The 23,008-nt window shown below is 42.3% G+C and overlaps 1 protein-coding gene across 2 annotated transcripts in view; it reads right to left on the reverse strand.

Moving 5' to 3' along the window:
• Positions 1-23,008, reverse strand: part of LOC138304105 (fer-1-like protein 4) — a 1,042,026-nt gene that overhangs the window by 847,219 nt on the left and 171,799 nt on the right. For both annotated transcript variants that reach the window (XM_069243852.1, XM_069243853.1), the window contains one exon: positions 19,077-19,165. In XM_069243852.1, coding sequence (XP_069099953.1) covers positions 19,077-19,165 — 89 coding nt within the window. The remainder of the gene's footprint in view (positions 1-19,076; positions 19,166-23,008) is intronic.

Below are 23,008 nucleotides of genomic sequence, written 5' to 3' on the forward strand. Positions count from 1 at the left end.
GGACGCGAGGGGCTGGGACCACAAGGCCCAGGTAACTTGCGGCAGGAGCTGCTGTAATTCTCTCAGCGCCATCTGGCGCCTTATAGCTAACTGCACCTTCCCGCTGCAAGGAACGCGAGGGGCAGGGACCACAAGGCCCAGGTAGCTTGCGGTAGGAGCTGCCGTCATTTTTAAAAGAACCATCTGGCGCCTTATAGCTGATTGCACATTCCTGCTGCGCTGGACGGTAGGTGCCGGGACCACAAGGCCCAGGTAACTTGCGGCAGGGGCCACCTTCATTCTCCCAGCACTATCAAACACCTTATGGCTGACTGCACCTTCCCACTCCACCTAGGCCAAGGGTGGGCCCATCACATGCTCGTCAGACTCAGGAAGAGGCAAGGCAGGGCAACCCTCCTTGGCCCCCCACTTTGCCACCACTGACTCTTGATCAGTTAACTACTAGAGTCACTTATAGTGGCTATATTTGTCAATAACTAACCTCTACTGACCCAATCAGGGACAAGCAATCACTTGAGGATTTTAGGACTGATTGATGGCTGACATCATGATGAAGTGGAAGACAAAAGATGGCCCCCAGGGAACAGAGAGTGCTAAAAAGAAAATTTTTAGATACTCAGCAGAGAATTGTACGTTAGCAGACATTGATGAACTAATTGAGGAAGTTGAAGGGCTGTTTGTACATACAGATAAATGTTCAGATATGGAGGCCAAAGGGCCGGTACAGAAAAAGATGGTAAAAGAACACACTCAAAAGGACATTAAACCATTTCTCAAACAATTTAATGGTGAAAGAGCTATACCCCCTATGAACAAACATGGTATAATTACTAACTAGCCGCCCTCTTTACCCGAAATAACATCTAAGGAACAACCTGAACTAGTCCAAAATATTCCCATTGGGGACCAAGAAATATTAACAACTTCATCTATACCTAGTATAGATTGCTCAAATAGATATGAGGTATTGGACACCCTGGCGATAGAACCCATTGACTTAGGGACCCTAGATACATCTAAAATCCCACCTACCGTAAGCAGTAATTCCATAGGTGAACAATTACATTTCCTTAAGGATGAAATAGTAAGCCTCTAAAGTGTATGGGGCGACTGGCAAAAGACTTACATACCAAACTGGATAAGCTAAATACACTGGCAGGGGTAATAACTGATACATTAGAAGAATCACAAAAAAGATCTGACCCAGGAGGGATGCAACAGGATAATTTCCCAAATCAATCTCTCCATGTGACTGCAATCAATAGCGCTAACGAACCTAGTCAGAAAAGAGTAGGAAAGCCTTCCCTTAGCTCTATGACTTATAAGGACATACGGCACCAAGATCATTGTGCATTATTTGGGTCAGAGCCACACTCAAACACCTTGAAGATTCATAGAGCAGGACCCCTAAACAGCCAGGTTGACACAAATGGAGGAAGAGGTTCAAATGTCACACATGGGAAGATACATGACATCTTTATGTTCAATGTCCCCAAACGAATAACTGATAGAAGGGAAACACAAGAAATGCATATCAATAAAGCAATACATTAGATATGACATACGAAAGGCTGAAGGGCAGTCATTAGAGAAGACATTGTCCTGGCTACTCGCCTCAATAGTAACAACAATTGGGGCACAATAAGACTGGGGCTACGGGCAAAACATCTCGTAGAAGGCTTACTATCTCTTGCCCAAAGATCCCGACCCACTATACCCTCCCAAATAATCCTCAAACTACAGGACCCAAATGTGAACGGTCCACCGCCTAATCCCATAAACTATAGTAAAAGGTTGAGAACCCATTTCGGTGTGTGATTAATACTCTAAGTCAGAATGATGTATCCAGGTATCTGGACAGCCGACACGTGTTTCACCCCCTAGTGGTGGATTCACCTAGGGCTTTTTCAAGGCTAAAGGTATTCATCAAAAATAATCCATTGTTTGGGTAATTAAAGGTAATCAGACTAGATGCTATCTAATGTAACAGGTTGAATCACATGTGTCGGCTGTCCGGTCACAAACTCACAAATCTTCATTCATAAAAGACATCAACAAGTGTCATCGATCTCCAGGCCCAAAAGGGTATCGATAAACATACCTGGCTACATCATTCTGACTCGGAGTATTATTCTCACACTGTAACCGAATTACAAGTTCGTATTCTTATATAAAGTGGGTTCTCAAACTTTTACTATTGTATATTGCTTGATTTGGGGCAAACTGGCCCACAACCCCCGACAAACCACAATATGGTAAACAAATGGGCATTCCAAAGGAAGAGAGAAGTGGGTCACACTAACTTTGTTCTTTTAATCCCACAAACTGTATGCTCCCATTTTCCCATGAGACAAATCCTCTCTGGACAGGTCAGGAAGCTGACCTGGATGAGATTGATTGACTAAAGGGGTATGGGAGAAAGATAGTGCTCCATAGCAGGAGTACAGATGAGGATCGGGCCACATAGAAGGGCCAACCTTGATAAAGCCAGTCAACACCCCTGAGATTACCATGTGGAAATCTCAATTGGGGGGGCTATAAGTAGGGAAGAACAAGCCACCAAGAATTTAGTACAAAGACCAGAGAGATATGGGAGAAAAATAGTGCCCCATAACATGAGTATAGATGAGGATCGGGACCACATAGAAGTGCCAACCTTGACAAGACCCGCTGATACCCTTGAGCTTGCCATGTAGAATCCTCAATCGCGTGGGGGGGCTATAACTAGGGAAGAACAAGCCATTAAGAAGTACAAAGACCAGAGAGAGACCTGCATGGGGGAATCAAAAAAAATTATTGTCCTGGAATATATCCGGACTAAGAGCAAAACCTTTAGACCCAGAGTGGGGCCGCTTTATAGATCAGCATCACATAATACTCCTGCAAGAGACTTGGGCAATTAAACCAGTGCATAGATCTGGGTTTATAACATATACGCCCTCATTCTGACCTTGGCGGTCTTTTCGCAAGACCGCTGAGTTACCGCCGCGGTGAAGACCGCCGACCGCGGCGGTGTGCCGCTGTGCGCATTCTGACCGCTGGGAGCGTTCCGCCGGAAAACCGCCAGCAGCCACACTGGCGGTCGGCGGGAAAGTGGAGACTGGTCAACCTCCACCGCCACGCCAGCAGAACACCGCCCACAGAATTACGACCCACATTTCTGTGTGGCGGTCTTCTGTTGGCGGTCTTCTGTTGGCGGTCACGTCCCTATGGCTCCCGTCGCCTCCCGGAGGACCAACGCACAAGGTAAGTTGATCGTCCGTGAGGGGAGGGGGTGGGGGGGTGTTGTGTGATGTGGGCGTGCATGGGGGTGTGCGTGTGAGTGTGTAGAGGGAGTGTGTGAGTGCGTGTATGCGGGCGGGGGGTGCTGCTGTGTCTATGGGTAATGTGTGCTGTTCGGCAGGTGCGCATGTCGGCATGTATGTGTGCGGGTATGTGTCCCCGTTGTGTATGTGTGTGTAGGGGGTGTGTATATGTGCATGTTGGGGGTGTGTGCATGTCGGGGTACATGTATGTGCATGTCGGGGTGGGGGTGGGGAGGGGGTTCGTACCACCTCTGGGGGGTGGCAGGGGGGTGGAGGGTGTGGGGGGAGGACTCGGTGGGTAGTGGGGGGTGGGGGAGACCCCTATCAGTGCCAGGGAAGGAATTCCCTGGCCCCGATAGTGCTTACCGCCATGGTTCGCACGGCGGTTCCCGCCCGCAAGAAACCGCGGCGGTAGGCAGGGTCATAATACCCTTGGCGGTCTTGGGACGACCGCCGGGCCGGAGTGCGCAAACTCCAGCCCCGCGGTCATGACCGCCGTGGCGGTCGGAGTGGAGAAGTAGCGGTCGGTCGCGGCGGGGACCGCCGCGGTCAGAATGCCATTTTTAATACCGCCGGTCTGTTCGCGGTCCGACCGCCGTCTCTCCGCCGACCGCCAGGGTCAGAATGAGGGCCATAGTATAGAAGCCACTCCCTCATCTTCTGGGAGTGCTTTGGGAGGCTTACAGGTCTGGCTTCGACTGGATCTGTTCCCTGCCGATAAATTCATTCCATCTGAGGAGAGATCTATTAAGCCTTGAAATCAGAAGCTCTACCTGCTACGAAACAAAACCTATAGCTATTGTGAATATATACCTAAGATCTATCTCACCCACTAGCTTCTCCCCCATGGTGGATCAACTTTCGAATCTGCTAGATACATTTCAGGGGAACTCGAAGGAAATAATAGCAGGGGATTGCAACACCACAATAACAATGGAGATGGGAAGGGAAGGGAAAAAAGGGAGATTTATTCACCTCATATAATGGTAAGACCTAGCTCCGTTAGGATTAAGGGAAAAAAGCTACCATATGTAGCCTTACAAATGGCTGACCTGATCTTGACTCATGTCATAAAAGTAGTAAACGGTAATGCCAAATCTGACATCCCCCAGCGCCCAACTTTTCAAAGGGGCCTGACAACAAGTAACATAGATTACATTTTCATAGACCAGCTTTTATGGCCCTCTTTAATAGATATGGAAATTGTGCTAAGAACGGACAGTGGCTATCATGCTTTAAGGATCAATTTGACCCCCGTTGAGAACTCAGACTTTGACCCAGTAATTAAAGTTGATATGCTTCAGGCCTCCAATAACTTGAGGAATATAAAGTGGTCAGTGATAATGAATGGCAATATGGTCTTAATACGCATTTATAAGGTTTTTGAGAATATATTAACCAAGGCAATCAGTGAGTGAGTGAGGGGGAGAATTTTCCCAAATATCCATACCAACCTGATAGAACAATTGAGTAGGTTTTTTGTAAAAGAAGTTAAAAGAGTTGATAGTTACGAAAAACATCTACCTGCCTGGTACACTAAAGCATGCAGATTGGCCAAAGGTAGACTACTGAGTGCTCTTAAGGAGGAAGGACAGGAACAAATAAGAAATGCTAAAAGGAACTATAAAACTGTTCTGCTAAAGGCTAGAAAAGGTTGCACAATCCAGAATTGGGCAGAAATAGCAGATGCTCAATATTGAGGGGATGAGAAAGCTTTCTGGAAACTAGTATCACTAGGAACTCGCATTATTGACAATCATATGGAATCAATTGCCCCAACCGAGAAATGGGTTGCACATTTTGGGAGCCTTATATGCAACGAAGCAGAAGAGAATAAGGGAAACTGCTGAGATATATAATAAAAGTTTGGATGACAGCAGTAATGACATAGCTCTTTTCCAAAGCATATTAGAGGGTATGGGAAGAGAGTTAATGACCTTTACCCTAGCTGAAACATAAAATGCTATAAAACAGGTTAAAAAGAAAAAGGCACCCAGGCTGGATGATATCCCTGGCGATCTCTATATTTCCCAACCCGAGGTCTGGGCTCCGTACCTCAACGCCCTGAGTAATGCCATATTAAAGGGGAAGGGGATTTTACCGTCCTGGCAAGGAGCAGTTATAATCCCCATATACAAAAAAAGGAACAGAGACAAACCATCTAATTACAGGCCCATAAGTCTAATAGACACAAGACAGAAAATATTTTGTAGACAGGTGTTGTGGAAGCTTGAGTCCTGGCTTAACGATTATGCAATCCTTGAAGACGCCCAGGCGGGGTTCAGGACAGGTGTTAATACAGTGGACCAGGTCTTTCGCTTTATGACTTGGAAATATATCACATTGAAGCGTGACCATCTATACATAGTCTTCTTAGATCTTCAAGCAATTTTTTACCTGGTCCCAAGGGACAAACTTTGGGATGTCCTAGAACTATATGGGACACCCAAGAACCTCATATGGCTACTAAGAACATTACATGAGGACACTTATGCCAGAGATAGATGGAATGGGGGGCGACGTTACGTCTAAAGTCCCCATTAATAGGGGAGTTAGGCAAAGATGTGTTCTCACCCCAACACTGTTCAATCACTATATAAATGGAGCAGTGAAGTAGTTATCAAAATGCAGGCATGATGCACCTAAACTAACGGGTGTACCAGTTCCAATACTCATGTCTGCAGATGATACTCTCCTTATATCAAGAACGCCGATGGGCCTACAGCGAGAGCTGGACTCCTTTACTGATTTTTGTGTAAGAAGAGGCCTAGAGCTCAATCCGTCCAAGTCAAAATTCATGGCCATAAACCCACATCGATCCTTTAAAGGTAATAAGAAATTAGGCAAGGCCAGGTTGGAAAAAGTGGAACATTTTGATTATCTAGGAGTAAGGCTCTCTGAAAAACTGGGCTGGAGACCCCATTTGGAGAAAAGTAAGACCACACTCTGCTGTAGATCAATTGCCATAGCTGGAAGATGTAAGGCACTAGATGGGGGTCCAGTATCACCAGCATTAAAAGTATATAAAACCGCAGCTGCAACTGCTTCCATTTATGGGGCGGAAATATGGGGATACTCAAATACTAACGTACTCCAGCAAATGGAGAACAAGTTTTTCAGGGCCCTTTTTAACCTTCCACAAAGCGTACCACTTCTTCATCTGAGGTATGAAGTAGGCCTTAATAGCATTCAGAAAATAATCTCCTTGAAACCTCTTCTGTATTGGATCAGAGTCTGGTCATCAGGGGATCTTTCTCCATAGAGGACTTCTCTTGCAGAATTAGTAGCTTTGGACCCCCAAACACAAACGCCTTGGTTCAAATACGTTATGAATCTAAGCAAACTACTTAACATGGATGAACTGTGGAATGACCCTGGCTCAGTCAGAAGAAGAGTTAGCCAGAAACTGAAAGAAGAATACTGGCAGTACATAACTACAAGGTCCTGGAACAGCCAAAAGGAAGGGAGTACATCAGCTCTTTTTTTAATGCATAAATGCACACCACACTTTGAACCCTATCTATATAGAATATTTCCTGCCCAGGCGAAGCGGGTCTACGTCCTATTTAGATCTGGGGTGTTTCCGCTGAGATCTTATATGGCCAACTGGGATAAGGCCACAAACATGTCTGTCCATTGTCACTATTGTTCTTACAAAAGCGAGACTGAAGTGTTCTTTTTTTCCATCCATTGTACGAGCGACCTCGTAAAAAATGGATATTGCCATTATGTAGAGCTATGAGTGTAAGACACTACTGGGAGTTTATGAGGGTTATAAAAACTGAAACCCAAAAATGAATCACTTTTGCGATCTCCAGGTACATGTATTGGGCATGGAAACTTAGACTAAAAATGATTGCCTCCCCCTATAAGTGAACCTTGAACGGCCTAAGAGTATAGCTATTTAGATTATTAATCAACCCCTGTACTTATTGATGTATTTTAAAAGTATGGGCTCAAATGAATTATATTATACTCTAGCACTGTACGATCTTTTGATCCTAGAGCCTAGGTATGTGAAATCTTACATACTCCTAAAGTACAGAAGACCATGGGATTGAAAGATTTTTTAAGAGTGCCTTTAGACCATAGCTATTTGGAACATTTTAAACTGTGAAATATATTGACTTATTTTAAAATGTATTGGGATCATATTTATTTTATTATATTACAGTATTTTAAGATCCATTGTTCCTTGATCCAGGAGTCTAGTAGTGAGAGAACCTATATACTTGTAACAAATAGAGGGCCTGGAATTAGATGGTTTTACGGAAATGCTTCAAAACCATAATTACTTTGATCATTGTTTAAATTGTGAAAACTATGATAATTAGAAATTGTGAAACGTATTGATGTGTTCTAAAATGTATGTGATCATGTGAATTTTCTTATATCACAGCACTTTAAGACATATTGTTACACTACTCTAGGAATTTAGTTGAGTGAGAGCCTACACATTTGTAACCAATAGAAGGCATTGAAATTAGCAGGCTTTATAAGGGTAAACTAAGAGCATAGCTACCAAGACCATTGTTTAAGTTGTTCAAATCAAAAAAACATTGATGTGCTTTAAAGTGTGTGGGATTTATATGTTTTTTACTACATTATAGCACTCCAAGATTCATGTTCCCTGAGCCCAGGACTGTGGTAGAGAGAGAACTCAAATACCTGTACTGTACAGAGGACCTTGGACTTGGAAGGTTTTATGCTCCATGAGCTATATAGATCATTGTCTTTTATTTATACATATATATATATATATATATATATATATATATATATATATATATATATATATATATATATAAATAATGATGTATGTGAACAACTGTTAAATGCAAACTGTGGAAAAATCCATAAAACGTGCAGAAACAAATTTGACAAACACAAACTCACAAGGTTATTAAAAAATCCTAAACTAGTTCAAGACAGTTTTCAAGAGAGTACTTCAAGGTGTATACATGGTTCATTTATATTTGGAGACCTGAAAGATACATGTTTCTTCTGTGACGAAGAGTCAGGGGCAGAGCTTACAAATGTGTGTACACTTGAATTGAGTAATCAAGTTCGAGATGCTGCAGTTGCATTAATTGACTTAAAAGTACTCGCTAAGTTAAGTGGCAGTGATATGGTTATGACCAAAGAGAAGTACCAAAAAAAGTATCTTGTATGTTTTTATAACCAGCTTTGGCAAATACAGAACAAAGACAAAAGTGAAGACAAAAAGACAAAAGCGAGGGTAACAAATTACCATTAATCTATGGCATGGTATTAGGTGAAATTGTAAAGTATCTCAAACATACACTTCAAAATTCTGAAGTATCGCCAGTACTTACTTTATCTAACATCAAATCACTTGTAGTTTGTTGTATGACAGAATTAGGTGTAGAAAATGCAGACAAATATGTGCACAGCACACGATTAAAAGAAAAGATTTCTTGTATTCATGCCAGAACTGACAGCTGAGCCAAAAGGTAGAGATATTCTTCTACTATGCAAAAACGATATAGGAGAAAATATATTCAGTATCTGTAAACAAAATGCTCTTCAGGATGGTGCCTACCTGGCCACTGCAGCTGCTATTATTCAAAAAGAAATGTTTTGACTTGAAGTAGATGTATTTAGTGGACAGTTTGAGCAAAATTGCTGAGAAAAGTCAGTAGGGACTGCTATGCTAAAACTAATACGAATGATTATGGAACATTGCAACATTTCAAATGACAGCACAATAAATGATAAAAGGGGTGCAGCTTTGTCAGTCTCAGAGTGTGTTCTGTATCATACCGGTAAGTGTAAGAAGGCAAATCCTAAAGGAAACATCTGCCACAAAAAAGATAATGAAACTCCACTATCTCTTTATATTGAATTAATGGTCATGCTAAAACTCGAAAATGGGAATTAGTTGACAAACTGCACAAATTGGGCTCATGCCTGTCATATGAGCATGTTCGAGAAGTGTCAGCAACAATAACTAACAAAGAATGTAAGCAATTCTGCAATGGTGGGGTTGTGTGTCCAACAGGCCTCCACCTCTCCACTTTACCTTGTGCTGCAATAGACAATATTGATCACAATCCCTCGTCATCTTCATTCACTCAATCATTCCATGGAACAGCCATTTCTCTGATACAGAGAAAATAAGATGCACATGGTATATCATTCTTCTTAAAAATTGAAGAAAATGAGTGGATGAAGAAATGTACTTCATCCCTACCAGAGTTGTATTTGCAGTTGCTATGTACAACAACAAAACAATTATCTATAAGTAGCATCAATGCCTCCCAGCCTTCTCACATTCATAATGAACCTATGCCAGACAAATGGCTGCAGATGATTCAAACTCTTGATCTCCATAATGTAACCAATATAAGCCACACCAGTTGTGCTGTTTTCCACTCCAACAGAAGTGGTCTGTCACAATAAGCCATAGTGTATTTCTCCCTTTATTAAATGAGTCAATAAATTCTCCTTCTATGATATGCCACTGCTTTGATATACTAAAACGTACACTGGCTATAATTAATCCTAATCAGACTCCTGTGGTGACATGTAATCAATCAGTCTATGCAACATCTAAACAATTACAGTGATTACTTCCAGAATTGTATGGGGAAGACAAAATGGTTGTCATGATGGGAGCATTGCACAGTGAAATGTCATTCCTTGCAGTTTTAGGAGATTGGCTTGATGGTAGTGGATGGGCCGATATTTTAGTTGATGCCAATGTTACCAGTGAGGGTAAAGTTGGGCAATGTCTAAAAGGGTCTCATGTAAAACGATCCCGCTACATACACAAATTTAGCGTTGCATCACTGTATATACTTTTGAAGAAGGCTTATGATGTATCTACTGATGAGCAAATATCCATGAAAGAATGGATTACACGAAGAGTTGCAGAGTCTGTTCATTTAAAATATTGGTATATTACACTTCAACTTGAATTACTGCTATTCCAATTTCTTGACACCATCCAATCATCAAAGAGAAATGTATTGTAACCCTGCAAATGATCTGTCCTTGGATGTTTGCTATGGACCACATCCACTATGCCAGGTGGATGCCAGTGTTCATTAAAACGCTTGTTGAGCTGAAAACAAGAATTCCAGATGTTTATGAAGAATTTTCAAATGGATATTGTGTTGCTTGTAAAAGCGGTAGGCCTGATTCCTGCATATCACATGATCAGATGCATGAGCAGTGTAACAAGTACATAAAATCAGATGGCAGGAGAGTTGTTATTCTTGATTATTCTAGAGCGTTGATTAAATAGATGGTGTCTTGGCATGTAATTACTAACTTGCTGGGACAATTTGATGAAGAAAAGAGATTCAGTGAAAATTAAAAAAAACTGTTGGCACCATGAAGACAATGTTTCTTCCAACACTTGATTTTTAAATGATGTTAAGGAACTTACACAAGTATTTTCACATGATAGCAGAAATCCCTATTATGTGGTATTGGTGAAAATCTTATGAATATTGCACCCAACTTAATCATGAGTGATAATGCAAATAAATCTGTGTGCATTGCTGACGATGTGGGGAGAACTCAATATGGAATGTTTGTTCAAGAACATCTGGTATGCTACGGAAAATGTATTTTTGAGCCTATTTCTAGAAACAATCTATGTTTGTTTCATAAGGTAGTCCCAAAATCAGTGAACCACAAAGTATCGATCTTAAAAAGCGACAGCTGTATATTGCATGCCATGATAGAGAAGGACATTTAAAGGAATTTTTGCCCATTGGAATCTTGATTATCCCCCATCACTTTCTGAGGGAGAATAGTTAAGTAAAGGGACAAATTCTGAAATCATCTCTTGTTTGGAAAAGCTTAATGTTGCTGTAGATAACATGAATAACATTCCAGACACTGCAAGTTTTGTTATTATGGATGGATCGGCAATAATCCATTTCTCAAAACCTGACAATGTATGCAATTTTCAAGACTACAGCACCTATATAATCCAGCCTTATGTAATGAACATACTTAACAAATCAAAATGAGTAGACATAATATTTGACTATTACATAGAGGGGTCTCTGACAAAGGAAGAAAGAAATAGGTGAGATTTTGCAGAGGGTAAAATTGTAGTAATGACAAAGGATGATAACATGGTGACTATTCCAGAAAATCTGAATGTATGTGAGCTCGGACCATGTTATCAAGAAGAAGCTGATACCAGACTACTTTGACACACAAAACAGTGAAAGTAGCCAGAAGTCTATATCTATACGTGGTGTTGATTCCGATGTAGCAGTTATTGCCCTTTATGCATTTAGAAGGTTAACTCTTTAAAACTTGTGGATTGATTTTGGTATTGGCAAACATCAAAGGCTACTGCCTATTCAGGACCAGCTCATCTCGATCACCAAAAGATCCTTCTAAAAAGATCACATCGACAACAAAGGCCACAACAGCAAAGAGCTCTTCAGCATCGTCAAAGAACTCACCAACCCCAGGTCATGCTCTATCGACCCCCCTCCATCGCTAGACCCCTGCGACTCCCTCGCCACCTTTTCCCATCGCAAGATCCCACACCAACCTCTTGCTCTCCTGGCCCCACATCAACGACGAGGACACCATCAAAACCATGAGCACCATCCACTCCGGATCTCCCTCCGACCCCTGCCCCCACCATGTCTTCAACAAAGCGAGCCCCATCATCGACCCCCAACTCCGTATGATCATCAATTGCTCCTTCGAGACCGCCACCTTCCTGGAGAGCTGGAAGCACGCTGAAGTCAACGCCCTGCAAAAGAAACCCAAAGCAGACCCCGAAGACCTCAAGAATTACCGACCCATCTCCCTCCTTCCCTTCCCGGCGAAGGTCATTGAGAAGATCGTCAATGGCCAACTGACCCGCTTCCTAGAGGACAACATGCTGGATATCTCCCAATCCGGATTCCATAGGAACCACATCACTGAGACGCAACTCGACGACATCAGGACCATGCTCAACAAAGGCGAAACCGCAGCCCTCATTCTCCTGGACCTCTCGGCTGCTTTTGACACCGTCTGCCACCACACACCCTCTGCACTCGCCTCTACGACACCGGGATCCGCCACAAGGCCCTGGACTGGATCACATCCTTCCTCTCCGGCAGAACTCGGAGAGTTTGCCTGCCTCCCTTCCTTTCGGAAGCCACCAAGACCATCTGCGGCATCCCCCAAGGGTCTTCTCTCAGCCCAACTCTTTTTAACATCTACATGGCACCGCTTGCCAACATCGTCCGATCCCACAACCTCAACATCGTCTCCTACACCAACTACACCCAGCTGATTCTCTCACTCACCAAGGACCCCGCAACGCCATAACCAACCTCCATGACTGACTGCATGCCATAGCCAGCTGGATGGAGAAGACCCGCCTCAAACTTAACTCGGACAAGACAGAGATCCTCATCCTCGGCTCCAACCGCTCCGCATGGGACGACTCCTGGTGGCCAGCCACCCTAACCGCACCAACACCCACTCATGCACGCAAGCTAGGTTTCATCCTAGACTCATCGCTCACAATGACCCATCAAGTCAACGCTGTCTCATCTTCCTGCTTCAACACCCTCCGCATGCTTCACAAGATATTCAGATGGATCCCCACTGAAACAAGAACAACGGTCACCCATGCCCTCGTCAGCAGCATACTGGACTACGTAAACGCGCTCTACGCAGGAACCACAGCCAAGCTCCAGAAGAAACTACAGCGTATACAGAGCGCCTCCGCACGCCTCATCCTCAACATCCCAAGCCGCAACCACATCTCAGCCCACCTCAGAGACCTACACTGGCTTCCCGTCACCAACAGGATCACCTTCAAACTCCTCATCCACGCCCACAAAGTTCTTCACAACACAGGTCCTGCCTACCTTAACGAGCGACTCACCTTCCACACTCCCGCCCACCAACTCCGTTCCACCAACCTTGCCACCGTCCCTCGCATCCATCGTACTACAGCCAGCAGCAGATCCTTCTCCCACCTCGCCGCCAAGACCTGGAACATCCTCCCTGCCCACCTATGACAGACCCAGGACCTCCAAACCTTCAGGAAACGCCTCAAGACCTGGTTATTCGAGCAGTAGCAGTCCTTCCCAAACCCCTTTCAGCACCTTGAGACCCTAGCGGGTGAGTAGAGCGCTTTACAAATGATTGATTGATTGATTGATGAGTATGCTAATAAACTTTGCAAAAGTGTCTGTGACAATATTTTATTTTTCCATGTGTTTACAGGTTGTGACACTGTATCTGCATTTGTAGATCGTGGCAATAAAACAGGTTGGAAAACATGGCAACATATTCAGGCTGTCACAGGAACATTTATTGAGCACTCCTTGCCCACAAAATGTTTCAAATTCTTTTACAGCACTAGAGCTATTTTTCCAAATGGGTTATGTGAGGTTTCAGTGGTGGAATGTGTATCCTGATACACCTGATCCAGCTCAGTGGGGATGGCAGAGGGAGGATTCTGGATATGAACCTCTGTGGTCACTTTTGCCTGATGTTTTATAATACTGCAAGAAACTAGGTAAGCGTGGATGTAAAACATTGTGTACCCATGCTTGTAAATGTAAAAAATGGTCTCTTCCATACTAGTCTTTGTGTTTGTGATGGACAATGCAATCAGGAGGACATGTTTTAGATGACTGACCAAACTTTGTATCTTCATTCTCTTTCAATAAAAAAAGTTTAAATTTTTGAAAGTTACAAAACCGTTATTATTATGAAATATATGCAAGGGTGTCAATAATTGTTTTTTAAATATAATTTGGTACACCATGTATATGGGGCCCAAGTGGCCCTGAAACAGTAACAACATAAACTAGACATTTTTTGATGGACCATGATTTTTGTTTGAAATTCTTATCTTTAGCTGTTCCAAAGTTAAGGTGGGTGAGCAAGTTATGTATGTGGAACACTATGTATATCTACCATATATATATTATGTGCTGGAAGACTTTTATTGGCCCTTGCAGTGGCAGTTTTGTATTGTGACATCACACGCCTAAAATGGGAGGTCAGATTTTTAATATCTATATACAAAAATCAATGTTCATATGACTACCTTACAATGTGCCAAGTGCCATATTAGTATCACATTTTTCACGGTTCTGGTGGATTTTTACTTTAAGCTACCTCACTACATGTTCTTTTCTCTCACTTTCTTTATCTCACCAACCCACCTCATCAAATGTTATATTCTCTTAGAAACAATCAGAATTTCATTCAGAGGTGGTTTATCCTTCAACCACCGCTCCTCCCTCACTTTCTCACTCCCACAGTTAAAAACAACTCTAATGTTTTCATTTTTAACAGGCCTAACTTGCAAGTGTCGGCTCACTTTCTTTGAGACACACTCTGCTACTGCCTCCCTTTCAGCATGTGTTCATCATCCAAAAGTGTCTCTCTCTAATGTAATGGAAACTCTCTATGAATACGGTACATCGTCATTATAAACACTTGGTACTCAGGCAAAACCTTGCTTGTAAAACATTCCTCTCCCAGTCTGGTAAGTTGTCCAACTCTTAAGCAATGCAAAGTAGATCAATCTTCAGCTTCACTCCCCTGTTCAGCTCACACACCAATGTGTAGATTTCAAAAACTTTCTTCCGTTGTTCCACACGATGGAAATTCCCCCAGAAGACTCAAGACAAAGTGTGGTGTGATATTCGGCCTTTCTTCCGCCAGATTCTTTTACACTGTTCACAGTTAACAGTGATCATGATACTCCTGGACCTTTAACAACAGTGAAAGTGAGTGAAACTTCACTTTAAGAGGCCTACTCCCCTTTAATCCACCCACAGAATTTTACCTTCCTCATGATACCAGGCTATGTAGTTCTAAATGTTTTCACATTACAAATGCGCTTTACCTTGTCAACAAACATGAGGTGCACCTCAAGCAGTAAATCATGCTGACGTTAAATAAAGGTCAAAGTGTGTGTTGTAAACACCCTTCAGCACAGTCTAGTAAATCAGGCTGTTGTTGAGTCCAAAGGTTGTACCACTGACTGTCTTTCACAGACTGACTGCCCTCCAGCACTGATGTGCCTGAAACTACATAGCCCTTTCTTAATCAACTTATATTCCTGTTTACTTTTAATTTTTGTATTTCGATGTGCTCTTCAGCAAGAAGAGTCACTTTGCCTCATAATATGTGTTGGAAAATGGGTTATTGGTAAGGGCAGGTAGGTACCTACACTTAGCAATAGGCCACTAACCTCCACTTAGGTCCAGTTAGGTCTCAGTAAATTAAACCCAGCTCAACCCTTGGTAGCTTGGCAACGAGTGACAAGGCTTAACTTAGGAGACAGAGTGTAAAGCATTCAAAAATATCACAAAACAGTAATTAAATAAAACACAGGAAACAGTTTAAAAATCCAAAACCAATATATAAAAATAGATTATATGTTTATCTTTAAAATGGCACAAAAATGAATAAAATTGGATAAGGGGAACCGGAGATATGAATTTGTAAAGAATTATTGTTTTCTAGTGCCTAGAAACAAAAAGCACCAATCTGGACATCTGGTTGCACCTCGACCGGGGCAAAGTCAAAGTTTAAGGCCGACCGCGATGGAGCCCGGCTCGGCTACAGCCCGCGGGAGGCCTCGGTCAAAAGTTTACCTTCATACTTAGTTGTTTTTCTGAAGATTTTCTTCAGCGGGACAAACCTGTCAGTCCAATCCGACCTCCTGGAACTCTTCTCCGGATACGCATCGCAGGAGCCCTCGGTGGGGATTTTTACCTTTGGACGTATTTTTTTCGAGGTGAAAATCCTTCGACCGGGGTAAACCTGGATCATGATCCAACGTCCTTGGAGCCCTCCTCAGATACGCTGGCTGGGAGGTCCCGGTCAACTTTCTACGTTCGGACTTAGGGGGTTATTACAACTTTGGAGGAGGTTTTAATCCGTCCCAAAAGTGACGGTAAAGTGACGGATATACCACCAGCCGTATTACGAGTTCCATAGGATATAATGGACTCGTAATACGGCTGGTGTTATATCCGTCACTTTACCGTCACTTTTGGGACGGATTAACACCACCTCTAAAGTTGTAATAACCCCCTTAGTCTCTTTTTTGGAGATTTTCTTCACGGGGATGAACCTGCAAATCAGGCCGGGTCGCGGTTGAGGCAAGCCAGCTAGAGTTGCCGCGGAGGGTCGGTCCCTCTATGGAGCTTTTTTCCAAAACTTCTCCAAACTTCTGGATCTTCTCCCAGATGTTCATTTAAGGTTATTTTGGGGTCCACAGCTCATCCCAAAATTCCAGAAGCTCTGTGATGATCCTTGGGGGTGTGGACTACAACTCCCAGAATGCACCTGGCGCAAACTCCTTTTTAGCCACTGGACAGTGGTCAGCTGGTTGATTTCTTCAGGAGTTGGTGCAGGGGACTCTGGTCAGCAATTTTTCACCTGTAGCAAACAGGGAGTCCCTCCTTTAACCAGTTGAACCCAGGCAAAGTCCTTCATGTGGTGAAGCCCAAGTGTGCAGCTGGTGCAGTCCTTCAGAGTGCAGGTTCCAGGTGCAGGCCAGGGGTCCAGCAGGGCAGTCCTTCTTCTTCTGTAGTTCTTCCCGGTAGGAATCTGGTAGGGAACTGAGGTGTGGGTGCAGGTCTGCCAGTTTTATCCTTGCTCCTGGGTGAAAAGCAGGGGGGTCCTGGTTCTCCAATCAGGTGCAGGGTCCTTCCCCCAGTGATGACCACTTCCTGGGAAGTGTGGCAAAAATCTATCCCAGGAGGCAACATTCCTCAAAAATCCATCATGGCTGAAAGTGATTTTTGGAGGTTACATCTGGCTGAGCCCACCCACTGGTGTGGCTAAAAATCATAAACACACCCCTCTCCTGCCCTCTCCTAATCTAATGAAGGGGGCACCTAGTTGTCCGGGGTTGCAGGATGTGGGGATGTTGCTAGGTTGCTCCAAATGTCCTTCTCTGCCTTTGAAGACCAGTTTGGCAGCCCTCCCCCTTCCTGTTTCACCATCTGCTGAGTGGAGATCCTCTCCCACAGGCACATCTCTTTGTGTGAAGCCAGGCCGCTTCACACCTCATCAATGCAGCCTGGCCAGGCTGCCAGAGGCTGGCCAATCAGAGCACAGCAGCAAAAACAATGCAGGGCTGCAATTGGCAACTTTTCAGGTAAAGTTTAAAACTCTTTACCTGAACAAGTTATATTAAATCCAACAACTGGAAGTTGTGGAAATTATTATACCATTAATGTGATACCAAACTCTTAGTATCTGTCACTTAAGGGGACTTTTAAAATTAAGATAAAGTCTCCCCATTCTAACCTATGAAGGCCATTCACTACAATGAGGCAAAAACGAATTTGGATGTTTTTTCCTCACCAGGGCTTATAAAATGATTTTATAAGGTCCCTGCTTATAGTTATAGCTATGGCACCCAGCCCTAGGGGCACATAGGGCACACCTTAAAGGTGACTTATATGTAAAGATAAGGTCGTTTAAGACTTTGGAACTACTTTTAATTCCAAAGTCGAATTTGCATATAACTTTAATTTAAAAGCAGCCAGCAAGGCAGGCCTGCCTTTAAAATGACGCTGGGCACCTCAGCAGTGCACTACCTATGCTGGGGTCCCTAAACCTACATGCCCTACCATATACTAGGGACTTATAGGTAGGTTGACTTAGCCAATTATAATTAGCCTAATTTGCATGCTGATTTTACACAGAGCACGGGCCCTGGGACTGGTTAGCAGTAGCCAGGCCACCATCAGAGTCAGGAAATCACCTGCAAAAAGTGGAAAATGGGGGCAAAAGTTAGGGGGCCTCTGCAATCAGCCCTGTTGTCTCACAATATGGCATCCTCTCCAAGGGTCAACAGAGTCCTAGTATGCTTTCTCCTCATCCCTGTGTTCTCATCCACTGCAACTCTGTTTAACTTCTCTGCTGTGGCATCAAGTGCCAATAATGGCTACAGCCACTAAAATAGCACAACCGTTAACTCCTGATTACGCCATCAATGCACACCCCCCGATACTTGCATATGGCTTCATTGACATCCAACACAAGCATTCCTTCTGTGTATGTTCCACCTGACGACATTGTCTTGGTGCATTGCTGCCATGGATGGATATTCGCCACAAATGTCTTGCAAACCTTGCTGTCTTCTTCCAGTGTTCTTCAAAAATCAGCAATCCAGGCACTCTTGTTAAACTTACTACCAAATGTAGCAAATCCCTGATTCCCCCCATCAACATGTGGATGCTGCTACACTGTGCGTGGTGTCTCCATGCTTGTTCCATCTTCTCTTTCAGCTATGTTGGGTGGGGTTCTAACTCTTCCAACGCCTGTAACACTTATTGCTAGTGTGAAGTCAGGCCTTCAGTGTCAAAGCAGATGGAAATCTCAAACTTGGGTTCTGTCAGGTTAAGATTTATTCTTGCACTCCAGCTAAAGCCTTGATACAACTGATGTCCCCTACTGTTTGTGTTTACCCACTCTAAATACAAGTCCCTTCACTTCGATGACCTGCAACTTGTATACAATAAAGATCAGCCACAATTGCCTGTTAGAATGGCAAATTGTACACACTCCTCAAATTCTTTTTCTTGGTAATTGATTTGCCCATAGCAAATTATTTCTATGCTGGTTTGAGCTGTAATGAAGTTATGTGCTATTACTGCAGTACTTCCATTTTGCAGTAAATATAGAAATGCATAGTAATTCAACTGTCACACATTTTACAATGTCAGTGCTGCTCTATATGAGTGTGTTACCGTTCAAACCCTTCTAAGCAATAGAAAAAGAACTGACCTGTTTGTGAAGACTTTACTGCAGTTGTACACTTTAACCACCAACATCTCTTCCACGATAAGTTTGCCATAGTGAGGCCAGCGAAAGAGCTACAAGTCAAAATACAATGCAATTACTTTAACAATAACAACTAACACAAAGAAAGGTCACACAAGGGAGAAAGCACCACGGATAGGCGGAGATGCCCAGCAGGTAAAGAGAAAAATAGAGCTCAGTGGTACAGGAATTTGGCAGGAAAGAATCACACGAGGGAGACATGTGGAAAACATATGTACTCTCATAAATTGCTTAACCAAAAACAAAAAAAGTAATTTCCTGAAAGTGAGTAATGGAAGCATACAAGTAAGTCAGTCAAAAGGGTAGTTAAGAGGCAATGTTCCAGGGGAATAACACACAGAAATACAGGAAGGCAAATCATTGAATAATAATCAATCAAATAAGAGTGACAATAAAGCCTACCAATGGTAAGAAATTGGCAGGCTGTAAGCCCAGTGTATGTTTCCAAGATTCCCAAAACTGGTCTTTTGCAAACCAGACAGCTAATGCTGTCTGGTAGGCAAGGCACAAACAAAAACACAAATTTTGGCAGCCAACATGTACTTATTATGCAATTCTGGGGAAAATAAGACATTTGAACGCTCAAGACGATCTTTAGGACAACAGAATTTTCTGAATAATTAGCTCAAAACAATTAGCATGCATTTGTCAACAATCAGTTTGCATAGATATCCTGTAGAAATATTGTATTAATGTCTCTATCTGTTTAATTAGACATTCAGAGGTCACATTGCTACATTGTGATAAAATCTAGGCCACTTACCTATAACAATAACATTTAACAATCATTCATAACATCATAATAACAATTACTAATAACAATGATTGAAAGTAATGAGTTCATAGACTTGAAGTCAGTCTTCATCACAGTTGCCTGAGCCATATTTGTTTTTGAAAATGTAAAATATTTGTTTTCAAAAGGAGATTAGGAAAACTAAATTTCTACTTTATGAAGATACCTAGGACATGGTGCAATCAGGAAGAGACAAGCGGCATAATGCAAGGCTATCTGCTTACAAGGTTAAAAATATGTCTTTTTCCCCACTAATGTTTAATATATTCCTTTCACTCTAAATGTTATCTTGTGAAAGAAGTTTGTGGCCTCATCTAAGACAAAAGACATGCATGTTTTGGGCTTCTTTTATGATGATGACATGATACTGCTTTGTTGCACCCCTGTTGTCCTTCAATGAGTGAATGATAAAAATAAGGTGAAAGGCTAGTACATCAAAAGATATGAGATCTGGACAAGTAACTATACTTTGCATGGAATTATTAAGATGAACCTCTCACTCCCCTGTCTTTGCAGCAATTATTGTCAACTAAATTCACAATGTGTACGGCAATAATGGGTGACATAAAGAAATGCAGTTGTGAATTGAGAAATCGTTCCCAGCTCCTTATCCTAACTAATAATGTGAAAGTTACTTACTACTGGCCTTATTGTTATGTCATATCATCACAAGGATAGATAAAATCAAAGACTGTCTTCTCAAAATACCTTTGGGCATGCAGAAATCTATTCTGCTCTAAGAAATCCATGTTGAATGATTTCTATGTTCTGAAAAAGCCAAGGCTAAACAGGCAATGTTGCATTTTCTAGGAGAAATAAAAAAAGCTGATTGTGACGACTTATTGTATTACTATGCAAGCCAACCATCATCATTAAAGTATATTCTTATTGGGCAAAAACCTAGAGTGGAGAAAAAGAACTGGACAATTGGTCCCTACCAGTATCATCTTTGTCCTGATTTCACTAAGAGGTTTCATTTTTCATTTTCTGGATCAGGAACTTAAATATATATAGTGAATGGTTTACCAAAAAAAGTAGTAGAAAATCTGCACCCACTGGAGTATTCCTTGAATAAATGTAAATGTATTATTTTTGGGAATTCACATATATTACCAGTAGTAAGCTTAGAAAGCTACACTAGTCTTAGGTTTCCAGACATACAACTGGCAATCAAACACCCAAAGGATGATGGGATGAATGTTTGCAAACAAACTATCCACTGCCAATTTCTTGGTGTAGCCTCCCAACTCTTCGTTTTTCACCCACTGTGCCACTCTAGACAGAGGGTCTGATTTCAGATTTGGGAAATGGTGTAAGGCAGACAGGGTGGCGAAGGACTTTACATCAGCCACCCGCCTGTACTCTGCCTCCCAAATTGAGAGATGTCTGCTGGCCCCACTGCTATTTCTATATGTTGGAAGGAACTGTTGTCATGGTGGTTTCTGTCAGCGTAGGAAATGTTTGACAGGTGGCTTCATCAAACATGATGGATGGCCAGCTGGCAAGCTTTTACAAAGTTTTTTTTATTTTTCAAAAACAAACTTCTAAAGAGCCGTTTGTTTTTTTTTGTTTGTTTTTTTAAAACTATTGACATCCACACTATGGGAAATTTCTCCCATGGTATGATGGTCATTTTTCTTTTTCTTACTGCCCTCACTTGCATGATATACCTGAAGGAGGATGGACAGTCGGATGGCTTATCTCTGACGACCCCTATTCATCTGGGTTGTCTTAGGAAGTTTTACACAACACAGTATATTTTCAATTCATTGATGTGCAACTTGCAGTGTACCCAAATCGTAATCAGCTCCATCCCGAACGAGAGCGAAGGGTGTGCAGAGAAGCCCAGGATAAAGAGAAGAAAGAACCAATCAGATACAAAGGTGAGAGAATGAGGGGAAGATGTGATGGGAAATATGTGAGCAATGGTAATGAGAAGTGGTAGTGGTATGGAACACATGATGGAATTGTGCGGATATAACAGAATAATAGAGGTGTAGATTAGAGATTAATTGGCAAAGAGGAGAATGTATCCCAGGTTATATTAATCTGCATAGAGAATATTCTAATGTAAAGGGTGATTTCCATGTTAAGATTGACTACAGTTAGTGGTCGTCACACTAATTTTACCATAGTTAAGTTAGTCAGGCCTTGGTTTAGGTGACACGTGCTACCTGAAAATGTGTTTTGTATTCTTTGATCTTTCACTCTTTCTCTTGTTTCAGGAGCTGAGCTACAGTAGTTTGAATTAATTAAAAGTTGCAAATTTGTGGTTTAGTGAGATTATCAGTATGTGTTCTGTGAAGAATGAATAGTGAATTTCCACACATGACAAACCTAGCCATCACGTACCATCCTGTTACGTTATATCTGTTTGAAGACAATGCAGCTAAAGTCCCCTATTGTATGAGCCATGGGAAAAAGATTGCGAATGTGTTATCATGAAATGGTTGATTCTGATTGGTCCCCTCTTCTTGGGAACAATGGAGAGTGTTTCATACTGTTGAAAATGTGTAAGTTTAAATTGTGCAATGCTGAGCTAGTTAAGTTCAGATGCCCCTTTTACTCGCTTGGGACCTGCTTTATTATTTTGCTCCTGCTCAAAGAGTTAGACTCTTGAGCAAATCTATCATTTTCTTTGTCTGACTGAATATTTATTTTGTTCTGCCTTTAAATGCTTTACTTGCTGATACCTACTGTTTAACTTTCTCAACCTTAGTTGAATCCTTAGCTTAGCAATAGGGATTTCCCTTCAGTGGAATCTGAACTTTATACGATTTGCATATAACAACTTTAAATAGCTTGTCTGAACAGCACTCTGATACCGTGATTGTTAATTCTGACTAATTTGAAAGGTTTGAGTTTAAAACTTTAATATTCTGCTAACAAACCTTCATGGTTTGCAAATCTACCACTCTCTGTCCCTATTGTGGAGCCTAATCTGCTTCATTGTCATTGATGTAATGTTAACGGGTCGATGTTTAGCCTCAATTTGAGACAAAGGTCCATGCTCTAGAGTGCAGGTTGTACTTGAATTTGCACCAATGATCCGCATGGTGGAAACTTCATCCTGCATTGCTTC

Source organism: Pleurodeles waltl, chromosome 7, assembly GCF_031143425.1.
Source record: "Pleurodeles waltl isolate 20211129_DDA chromosome 7, aPleWal1.hap1.20221129, whole genome shotgun sequence".
NCBI lineage: Eukaryota > Metazoa > Chordata > Amphibia > Caudata > Salamandridae > Pleurodeles > Pleurodeles waltl.